Source organism: Humulus lupulus, chromosome X, assembly GCF_963169125.1.
Source record: "Humulus lupulus chromosome X, drHumLupu1.1, whole genome shotgun sequence".
In the NCBI taxonomy this organism is placed as follows: Eukaryota; Viridiplantae; Streptophyta; class Magnoliopsida; order Rosales; family Cannabaceae; genus Humulus; species Humulus lupulus.
Genome location: NC_084802.1, coordinates 9,431,430 through 9,443,416, shown reverse-complemented (window position 1 = coordinate 9,443,416; position 11,987 = coordinate 9,431,430). Strand labels below are relative to the sequence as shown.

The window sequence follows — 11,987 nt, the reverse complement described above, 5'->3', positions numbered from 1 at the left end:
GGAAGGCCAATCTTCAATCAACAGTAGCTTTGTCTACAACAGAAGCTGAATACATGGCATGTACAGAGGCTGTAAAGGAGGCTTTGTGGCTGAAGGGTCTAACTAAGGAGCTGGGACTAGACCAAAGGGTTATCACAGTGTTTTGCGACAGCCAAAGTGCTTTGCATCTTAGTAAGAACCAAGTGTTCCATGAAAGAACAAAGCATATTGATGTTAGGCTGCATTTCATTAGAGACATTATAGCTGAAGGAAGAGTTTGCTTAAACAAGGTGCCAACTGCAGAAAACCCAGCTGACATGCTTACAAAGTCTCTACCATCATCAGCTAAATTCAAACATTGTCTTGATCTACTTATGATCACTGATAAGTGATCTTGCAGACCTAAATTGTTTTTGGCAGTTAGTTTTATTTCTTTTTGAGGGAATTAACGGTCAAGGTGGAGAATTGTTATGTTAAGTGACCATTAATTACCGTTAGTAATATTTCTTTATTGTTAGTACAGGTCATTAGTTATTGTTAATAACTAATATCTTCTTTTTGTTTAGTCTATAAATAGACTTCAGTGTAATAGACTCAATGTACAAAACAATAGATGATTTCAATATAACAGATCGCTATCTCTTTGAGTTAATCACTTCTTGGTGCTTTTTGGTATTTTCTTGTTCTGTGTTTGTAAGTTCTGTGTTTGTGAAGATTAGATCATTGTTCCTCATCAATAATGATAGAATAAACAAAATTATAATATATAAAAGAAATATAATATATTTATATATATAATTAGTTTTACTTCAAGCCCTATCGATTAAAGAGATTTTCAGTATATTGTAACTATTAAGAACATTCTGCAAATTTTTAAAAAATTCTGAATAGTTTATAGTACCGAAAACTAGATTCAAACATGTTGCTTTCTACGCGCATAAAAAAATTAATCGCGCGTGTAAACGCGTGTAACAACATGTTTGAGCTTAATTTTCGGTAATGTAAACTATTCAGAATTTTCTGAAAATTTGCAGGATACTCTAAATAATTACAATATATATAATCATAAAAAAATCGCGCCGAAAACTGTTCACGAGTCAAAAACACTTAGAGTCTCACCGATAGAACTTAAAGTGAAACCCTGTAAAAAAAATTCCTATAAATAAATATACTAACCGAACAAATATAACACCCAAACAAGTCGATTTACCATAGATAAACATAAATACAGCATTGGTAGAAAACATAGATATACTAGAAGCACAAAATAAATATATAAAAAATACACATAAATATGCTAATAAAATAAACATATATTCTGACCAAACAAACAAATAAACTAACCAAAAAAAAATTCACTCTCTAAAAAAATTTAAATCCTTATTTTTTTAAAAATAAGAATCATATATTTTTCGATTAAAATTAAAAAGAAATAGTATTTTTATGATTTTGCTAACAAATTTACCCCAAAGCCCTAATACTGTACGAAGAAAAATACACAAATTTACTTTCGTTTTTCTTCTTCTTTCTAATCTCAATGTTGAGAGTTTAGCTGCGTAGATTTGGTTTGGGGCTACACTCTCTCAGTCTCAGAGTCGTTAGAAGTTTCCATCAATGGGTGATTTGGCCGTAAATCTCTCTGCTCCACCTCCTGAAACCCTAGAATCGGCTGCTATAGCTGCTACTGCAGATGTTCCAACTGCCTTGAATGGCCTCACGCACAGTGGTACGGGTAGTGGTAATGGTACTGATTGGGATTACTCTGTCTGTGGTGGTGAGGAAGAGGAAGAGTCGCGTATAGTGCTTGGGAATAGTAACAGCGACCAAGGTACGTCTCTCTCTCTCAGGAACTAATTCTTTTAATTACTGTTCTAAATTTATGCCAGGTAGAGATTATCATGTTTATGGATTGAATAGTTGAATATAGAGTGCACTGCCTTGCCTTGTGTTGACGACATTGTAATTAGAATTTGAATTTGAAACAGATGCAGAAGAAGAGGAAATAAATAGATTTTGCCTAATTTCAGAAGATGTAGTAGAGCAAATTTTATTGAGGTTAGATGCTGAGTGTCTAAGAGTTTGCAAGTGTGTTTGTAAGCATTGGTTTCATCTGATTAATGACCCCTCATTCGTAAACAAACACCTATTGCGCAATTGTAATGCCAAGGGGTTCACCTATCTCAAGTGGTTTCGTCCAGAAATGCCATTACCAGTCGAGTTCTATAACTGTTGGCGTGGCCCGGTGGAGTACAATAGCTCTGAACCAATTCTGTCACTAGTTACTATTTATGAGGGCAATGGTAATAACAACAATGAGGACTTTCATTGTGTTATTGAACCGATGAATATTCTGCCAAAACTGGAAGACCTCACTTCGGGGACTGTTGCTACGGGAACCTGCCCCCCTTTCCGTAAGTACCACTTGGTAGCCACCCATTGTAATGGCATCATTCACATGTTTGGCCAATTCGAAAACTTATCATCTGTTTTGTTTAACCCGGCACTTAGGGAGTATAAGTTACTCCGGGGACCCGCCCTTCCCTTTTCGTCTAACTTGGAAAGTTGTGTGGGATGTGGGTTTGGGTACGATCCCAAATCTAATACTTACAAGTATGTTAAAATTTTTGTTTACAAAGATTATAGGGACCCTGTAGCTATGGTGCACACTCTAGGAACTAATTCTTCCAGTTGGAGAAAGATTGAGTTCGATGTAGAAAAGAATTCCTGTTCTATAACTAATGAGATCCCTGGCATTTATTGTAAAGGTGCTTACTACTGGCATTGCTTTACAAAAAATGGACTTGGGATTCTTTCTTTTGATATGTCTAATGAGTCATTTCGCACCATACCAATTCCACATGATGTCCAGCGAAATAGTGAAAAGGAAAAATATATAACAAGATTGGGAGTGTGGAATGAATCATTTGCCCTTTTCTGCTCAACTGGACCCAAGAGGAACTCTACCTGTTACCAGTTGTGGGTGATGGTTGATAGTGTTGGTGGCGTTGATGAAGATTCTGCCACCCGTTGGATAAAACGTCTCAAATTTGGGCCACTACCACGCTCACTGCAACCCATAAACTTTTGGAAAGATGACGAGCTCTTATTGGATAATTTTCAAGTAAGAGAAGGTGAATTATTGTCCTACAATATTTATAACAAGCAGCTTAGGAGAGTTCCTTTTCCTGGAAAAGTGGCTTACTACTGTTATGTTACTCCATGTTTTAAGAGTATAGTTTCAGTCTAGAGAGTTAATGTAGCTAACTCGTATATTTAAGACTTTTCTTGTTATTTTGTGTTCGAGGATGATGATATTAGGAAGAAATGTTTTTTAAGTGGTATTATGGCTACCTGGTTTTGTATAAACTCTTCAAGGAAGTGGTGGCATTGCAAATTGAAGTTGGGAGATATTTGTGGAGTTCGAATGATGATGTTTTGTTTCCCTTGTTCCCCACTTTTTTACGTCATGATTTCCAATTATATGTTTTTATTCTCTCTTATTTTTTGTGTTCTTCTCCAAAATCTCATCTTTTCTACCTTTCAAAAACTTACTGTAATACAGATTCTCAAAGCTTCACTTGTTTTTGTTTTCATGTAGGTGATTATTTAATATTTGGTTTATTTAAGTTCATATTTAGTGAAATAATTATCTTGTTCCTTACTTTCTAAAGAAAAAGAGAGAAATTAGTTGCATATTTATCATAAGTTAATGGTGTTAATCAAAGAAGACCATAAACAAAATTTTTCACGTACTATATTATTGCCAATTGTATCTTCCATTTTGCTAGTTCAGTTTGGTCTTAATAACGTCAAATGGGTCTAAAATCCCATTTAGAAGCAGCATCAGTGATCTCAATGTGGTATCATCATCAACATCAATGGATTGAGTTTGTGTACAAAAATAATTTATCACTTATAAATTTTAAACTGTTTTTTTTTCTTCATAAATTATGTTTAATCAAATAGTCCAAGACATAACAATGATAAATATGGTAATATACATCACAAAACCATACATAGTTTTGGCTATATTTTAATAGAAACTCAAAATGATATCTTTAACATGACTTAGTTTCCAAAAAAGAGTAATAATATGTGTATTCAAAATATGCATATATTAACGTGACCCAATGTGTTAAATATTAATGTGACTCGACTGGCTGTGTTAAAAAACAGTATCACATGTGTAATAATGTTTGAGAATGTCGATAAATAAAACAAAACCATTTTAAATTAAAGTCTGTTAGTAAGTGGGTTTCACAAGTAATTTAAATAAAAAATGTAAATTTTTATTTTTTACACTCTTTTTAAGAATTTCAATTTAAAATATTTCACTGCAAAATTAAAAAAAAAAAAACTTGCAGATTTCATTTCACGGTTTCATCCCTACCCACATTTATTCATCTTTGTAACATTTCACCCTCTACTTGGATATGTTATGGTAGTTGAATTCATAATAATTTTTATTTGCTATGTTATTGAGAAAATAACATGTTTTTTTATTCAGTTGATTCAGATTTAAATATCATCAAACAAATTGAAAAAAAGCAATATCTAAAGAGGAAAAAAACAGACTTGTATGACTACTTACACAATCTGGAGATCTGTGAAGTTGCTATTGCTTGGAGAAACAGTACCCCGCACAGATTTGAGGTAGGAGTGCTTTGAAACGAAAACAATATCAAAGACCACAAAAGACTTGCATAATATTTCTATTATTATAACATTCTTAATAGTTTTGATTTTTAAATAATAAATTCATGTCAAATTAGTTTTAATACTAATAAATGTTTTTTTTTCAAAATTATTATATTATTATTAAAATAATTTTTTAATAGTTAGTTATTAAAGAAAGTATATGTTATCTTTGTTTAAGTTAAATTTCAATTTGAATTTTTATATTTAATATTTATTTTTGGATTCCATATTTTGTCAAATGCCTAAAAAAATATTTTTTTGTTAAATTGTGTTTCCTATTTTAATTGATTTCCTTTTGTTTTTTTTCATATTAAGTTGGACTATCTTTATGATGAGATTTTAATATTTGCTAGGGGTAAAACACATGCAAGATATGTGTTACAATTCACTTCTATTCATTATAATTTGATTAGCATAATTTTGATATTTTTTATTATAATTTATATAATATATTGTGTGTTACACTCAAAAACTAACTAAGAAGCCAACAATGTAAATGGATCCACCACGAATGAATAACAACTCTACGAATTACGCCCAATCTCTCGTGATAAGTCACAGAGACCCAAGCCAAACTCAAGCACAACAACACCCATGGAAGGGAAAGCATAGACTTTGGATCTCCGTGAGGTTGACAAGAATCATGAGGCTCCATCTAAAAACCAATTGGTTTTTAGATGGAGCCTCATGATTCTTGTCATGGTATCAAGAGCCAATTCCCTAGCGGGCATTCGATCCACACCGATCCAAAAGAGTGAGCCAAGCCGCACGAGATCTGCATAGTGCGAAAAGACACTTGAGATCCAAAAAAAATAAGCGAGCTGACAAAATGGGCCACTTGTGATCAAGTGATTCAAGATTGGTGAGCGAAAAATCGTCACCATCTTGAGGGGGGATATTAGACTATGGTGTCCCACATGGAATATGTGTAAGAATATTGAACTATTAATAAGAACATGTGTAACTCCACTAATCACCAATTGGTTTTTAGATGGAGCCTCATGATTCTTGTCAGAGGTAGGGGATAAATACCCGTCTCGCTCGAGGTAAGGATGTCCAACAAGGGTGTTAGAGATAAATATATTGCCTCAATAGAAATAAGAAATACTATTACAACTCTAAGTAAGAAGTACAAATGACAATATGACAATTAAATAAGTTTACAACTCTATTGCAAAAATACAAGTAAATGTGGAAATAAGAGGAAGAAAAGAATTATAAAAACTACAACTCTAAAACAAAATATACAAATAAATATGTAAATAGAAAATAGAAGAAGAGAAGATAAAATCAATAGTGGAAATAAGAAATGACAAGAACAATAAGCAAAACTCTCTTACTCATACAACCAAAGTGAAGAGCACTAAGGATCACCAACTTAAATAAGGTTTACAACCTTTGTCCAAAAAACTAATTTCCCTCTATCTCAAGCACTAAGAGATTCTCTCAATATTGTAAATAGCTATATGAAATAATCAAGTCTTTTTTATGTATTTCTAGCCAAGTGCTCTAATGGATAGATATAGAATTGTCTTACAAGTGAACAATAAGCTCTCATTTATAGAGTTTTGAGACACCCTTTGAATTTTAAATTCCACCAACTCCCATAGTTGTTACCAATGTTTAATTGGATGTTTATGGAGTTAAAAAAGAGTTTTGGAATTTACATGAGGTGTTAGAATCGTTCAAGAAGAGAAAAAGAAGTTGGAGTTGGTTGTTAATGTCTGGCCGCAGCCACTGGCCTCTGTCCCCCAGGCCACGGCCATGGATAATCAGCGACCGCGACCACAGCTCCAATTTCAGCAAACCTCAACTTTTGCATTTCTAAACGGTTATATTCTCTTCCCATATGGCTTTGTAACCTCCATACACATTACGGGGGTTAAAATCACGTCTCAAACAACCATTTCACTTATGGCTTTGATGAATTCAAATCAAAATGTGTAACATAAAATCTACACATTATTGGGTGATATTTGGGTTTTACAAAGTTGTAATTGATTTGTAACTCCAAAATATGTCACATTTGGGCACATACGTGTGTCCAATTTTGTAACTCTCAATAATATGTTACAAGGTGTGACAAATCACATTTTGTCACATTATTTAATATAACATTATATTATTTAAAATAATATACCATAAGGGACCCAACCTGAAGCCTATATGCAAGAGGGTATGGACGAGCTAGAAATAATGCAATCTCGATCTCTCGCGTTACGAGGAACCACCTCGGTAGGAAAATACGAGAAGGCAGGCATCTTTGTCAATTAAGAAGTTTGTCTAACATCCCTAAAAATAGAAAGAATTACATAAATGAATGTCACTAGCATGCCAAAGAAGTTGCGTGCACGAGAGAAAACAAGGGGCATGATCAGTCGACTCCAAACAGAATAGGAGCCTGTCTTTAATATGCGACCTCCTCGTTTATCCAATCGAGCACACTCCCTGAATCAGTGGAATCTCAGAAAAGTCCCTCGCAATATCAACTTTGTAGCTTATAACTTGGCTACTTTCGCTAGGAAGAATGACCTCAAAAGGCGACTGGAGGAAGTTGGATACACTCACATGTTCAATAATTATGTCATATTACCCACCATGAGAGGAGTGTCGCTCTTCTATTAGAATGAAAGTGGTTTCCCTATGTTTCATGGGATTCCTTTAAGCAAAAAAAAAAAAAATGGAGGGGAGGGGTTGATGCTCCTATTTAGGAGGCAAGTAATAAAAAATAAAGAGAGGGGGCTTTGAACAATAAAGGTTTTCTTTCCCTCTTGTCTTCATATGATCCATTTTCACCATTACCCTCCCATTTTTCCTATAAAAATCTTTCCAAAATATTTTTCTTTCTTGACATATATCATTATTAACATAATGTATTTTAATTTTAAATTAAATATTTTTATTATATTTAAAAGTGCTGATAAATTTTAATTAAATAAAGTATTAAAAAATATGAAATTATAAACTTATTATATTAAATTAATAATATTTTAATTATTTATCTTAAGACATTTTAAACAAGTAAAAAATGTAATTTAATTAATAATTCAAACAATAAAATAAAATAAATAATTTAGAAAGTTGAGCAAAACAAAACAATTTAAATAATTATTCATACATATTTAGATTATACATTGATATTATTGTCTTTTCTCAAAGCTTTAAAAGAATTTCCTATAATGTTATTTGGATGATACATAATTAATAAATTAGTTTAGTTATGATAGTTATAATTATTAATTTTAATGAAACAACAACAAAATCCGTTAAACCAAAAAAATATATAAATATTTATTATGTATAAAAATACTACAAATACATATATATTGTTAACAGAGAAACTTGCAAAATGCTTGATGATGTTGAAGCCTAGCTGATAATTTATAACTTTTATCTTTTAAAGAAATGAAATATGTATAATTTAAACTTATAAATAGAACAAGGAAATTATAATGTCTTCAGATGAGTATATAAAAGCAACGACAAAGTTCGGACTAAGTTGGCCATGGTCCCCTATTTTTTTCATTAGAATTTATAATTAAATTAATATACATGTTTTAATTTCTTAAAACTTAAAAATATATGTACATTTATTGTATATATGTTAGTATAATTTTTATTTAAAAAAAAATGGTCTCTTTACACATAAATCTTGGCTCTACCCCTTTATAAAACCATTGTTGGGGAAAGATATTGAAGAAAGTATGAATACTACATTAGTCTTGGAGAGAAAGTGAGAATAGCAATAAATTATTTTTTAAAAATTTTAAATTATCATTGAAATATTTTTTTTTAAATTATACATTATTTTCAGTTTAAGTTAAATTTTAATCTAGATTTTTTTATTTAAAATTTAATTTTAGATTTCGTATTTTTGCCAAATGCTTGAAAAATTATTTCTTTATTCAATCATGTTTCCTGATTTAATTGATTTCTTATACGTTAGTTTTTATTAGTGTTATACCCAATTTTAGAGACGAATAAAATCAGCTTGGGAAATATATTAGGATAAGCTCGGAAAAGAGAGTATTATAGACACGTGAATGGAAATTAATGACTAAGGGATAAACGACAGTGTGCAACAACATGATGGTGTGTACCAGCTCGGAAGGAATCTGCTTCTTCAGCTCGAAGAGGTCCTATGCGCATGGGTTAGCTCGAAAGTTGAGTGTCACACAAAGTACTTTTTAAGGAACTGTTCAGATATTTGTTTTATGGGTCCCTTTGTAAAATGATCTATTTTTTAAAGTCATTTTGTACTCTAATCTAGTTTTAATAATTTTTTACAAAATGAACTCTCATAATTTAAACAACTATGATAAGCCCACAAAACTTGGGGTAACTCCTCGGGCCACCTTCCTTTAGCCTCCTCCAACCTTTTCTTTATGGAGCTTTTAAGGGTTTTGTTGACTGCTTCGACCTGACCGTTTGATTGGGGATGGGCGACGAAAGATAAGCTTTTTATTATCTCATTCTTTTCGCAGAAATGGGTAAACAAGTCACTGTCGAACTGGGTACCATTGTCCGACACTATCTTTCTGGGCATTCCGTATCGGCAGATGATGTTTTTTACCACAAAGTCTAAATTTTTTTTCGAGGTATTTGTTGCCAGGGGTTCAACCTCGGTCCATTTTGTGAAATAATCGACCACGACCACATCATACTTCACTCCACCTTTGCCTATTGGTAGTGAGCCTATAAGATCGATTCCCCACACCGCAAATGGCCATGGGGAGGTCAGCATGGTTCGCTCGGTAGGTGCAGCTCGTGGAATTGAAGCAAATCGCTGGCACTTATCACATCTTTTGACATATTCGAATGCGTCTGCCTTGACTGTGGGCCAGAAATACCCCTGTCTTATCCCTTTTTGGATAGGTTATGCCCCCCCAGTGTGGTCTCCAAAAAATCCTTCATGAATTTCTTCCATAATTTTCTTTGCCTTGAGTGGAGTTACACATTGGAGTAGTGGCATAGAATACCCTCTTCAATACAACCTCCCTTCCACAATAGTGTATCTCGGGATCTGATACATCAATTTCCAAGCCTCGTTCCGTTCTGTTGGGAGAATTCCGGTTTCGAGGTAATCGATTATTGGGATCATCCAGGTAGGTTAAAAGTCGATCATGCATACGTCGTCTTCGTCAGGCTTGCTAATACTCGGGGTCGATAGAAACTCTATTGGGACCACGTTCAGTGTATCGGCCTCGCCAGTCGTAGCGAGCCTGGCAAATGCGTCCGCGTTTGAATTTTGTTCTCGGGGAACTTGCTCTATAGAGTAGAACTCTAACTGTCCGAGCACAACCTTGGCTTTCTCTAAATACGTAGCCATCTTTATGCCACGAGCCTGATATTCCCCTAAAATTTGGTTGACCACTAATTGTGAATCACTAATGCAGTGTATAGCCTTTGCTTTGAGTTCATTGGCTATTCGAAATCCTACCAATAATGCTTTGTATTCAAGTTCGTTATTTGATGCTTCGAAGTTGAACCTTAAAGCATAATGAAATCGACTTCCCACTGGAGTGATCAGTATGATACCTGCTCCCGATCCATTTTCGTTGCAGGATCCGTCGACTTAAAGTTTCCACAGCTCGCAGGCTGGCGTTACAACTTCGTCGTTAGACACTCCAGGACATTCTACGATGAAATCCGCCAGGGCTTGTCCCTTTATGGTCGTTCTCGGGTGATATGTGATCTCAAACTATCCGAGTTCGACCGCCTACTTTAACAATCTTCCAGAGGCTTCTGGTTTAGATAGAACTTGTCGCAGTGGCTGGTCAGTTAACACATTAATAGGGTGTGCTTGGAAATAAGGTCGGAGCTTTCAAGATGAGTGGATCAGGTTGAGAGCCAGTTTTTCCATTAAAGGGTATCTCGATTCTGCCCCCAGTAACCTTTTGCTGACATAGTACACTGGTTTTTGTCCCTTCTTGTCTTCTCGGATAAGCACGACACTAATGGCATGCTTGGTGGTAGTGAGGTATAAGTACAAGACCTCCCTTGTGATAGGCTTCGACAAGATCGGTGGTTCGGCAAGGTGTTTCTTTAGGTCCTGGAATGCAAGCTCACATTCCTCTGACCACTCGAAATTTTTGCCCCCTCTCAAAAGGTTGAAAAAAGGAAGACAATGATCTGTAGATTTTGAAACAAACCTACTTTGTACCACCATTCGTCCAGTTAAACTCTGGACATCTTTATGCTTTCGAGGTGAGATTCATATCAATCAATGTCTTGATCTTGTCAGGATTAACCTCTATTCCTCGCGCATTCACTATGAACCCCAGAAACTTTCCCGAAGATACTCCGAAAGAGCATTTTTGTGGGTTGAGTTCCATGTTATATTTCTGTAGTATGGTGAAGCATTCCACGAGATTATCCACATGGTTATTGTTATGTTTGGACTTGACTAGCATGTCTTCAACATAAACTTCCATGTTATTACCTATCTGCTCGGAGAACATTTTGTTCACCAGTCTTTGGTACGTTGCTCCAGCGTTTTCGAGCCCGAAAGGCATGACATTGTAGCAGTATAGCCCTTTATCGGTTACCAAGCTCGTATGCTCTTGGTCTAGCGCATGCATGGCGATCTGGTTATATCGAGAATAAGCATCCATGAATGACATGATGTCATGACCTGCAATGGCATCTACGAGCTGATCAATTCGAGGTAAGGGGAAACAATCTTTAGGGCATGCCTTGTTAAGGTCGGAGTAGTCGATACAGGTTTTCCACGTGCCATTGGGCTTTGGAACCAACACTAGATTGTCAATCCATTCAGGATAGAAGGCATCTCGTATGAACCGATTTGCCTTTAACCTGTCGACTTCTTCCTTGAGGGCCTTCTTTCTATCATCGTCCAGGAGTCTTCGCTTTTGCTGCTTCGAGGGGAAGCTTTTGTCGATGTTAAGTGCATGACTCATGACATTTGGACTGATTCCCACCATGTCTGAGTGTGACCATGCGAATACATCCTGATTTTCTTTTAAGAAGCGGATTATTTGATATTTTGCTTATTCAAAAAGATTCTTACCCACCTTTACTATCTTTGTGGGGTCTTCGAGCTTGACCTCCTCGAGCTCTTCTAGAGGTTTGAGGTCAACCCTTTCTTCTATTATGGGGTCGATCTTTTCATCTATCTCGAAGACTGTCCCATCCTTGTTCTGAATAATTACAAGTGCATGTGCACTTGTTTGCTTCTTTCCCTTAACGAAGATCCTATATCATTCCCTCCCCGCAAGCTGGTCCCCTATCAGCGTCCCGATCCCACTAGAAGTCAGGAACTTGGTAGTCAGGTGCCTAACATATGACAC

At 34.9% G+C, this 11,987-nt stretch overlaps 1 protein-coding gene across 1 annotated transcript; it reads left to right on the top strand.

Annotated features, from left to right (window-relative positions):
- The first annotated feature begins 1,444 nt into the window (after window positions 1-1,444).
- LOC133804235 (uncharacterized) lies at window positions 1,445-3,429 on the top strand. The gene is made up of 2 exons (XM_062242389.1): window positions 1,445-1,807; window positions 1,965-3,429. Exons 1-2 carry the CDS (start codon window positions 1,594-1,596, stop codon window positions 3,224-3,226), a joined length of 1,476 nt encoding a protein of 491 aa, XP_062098373.1. The 5' UTR covers window positions 1,445-1,593; the 3' UTR covers window positions 3,227-3,429.
- Window positions 3,430-11,987: the final 8,558 nt, after the last annotated feature.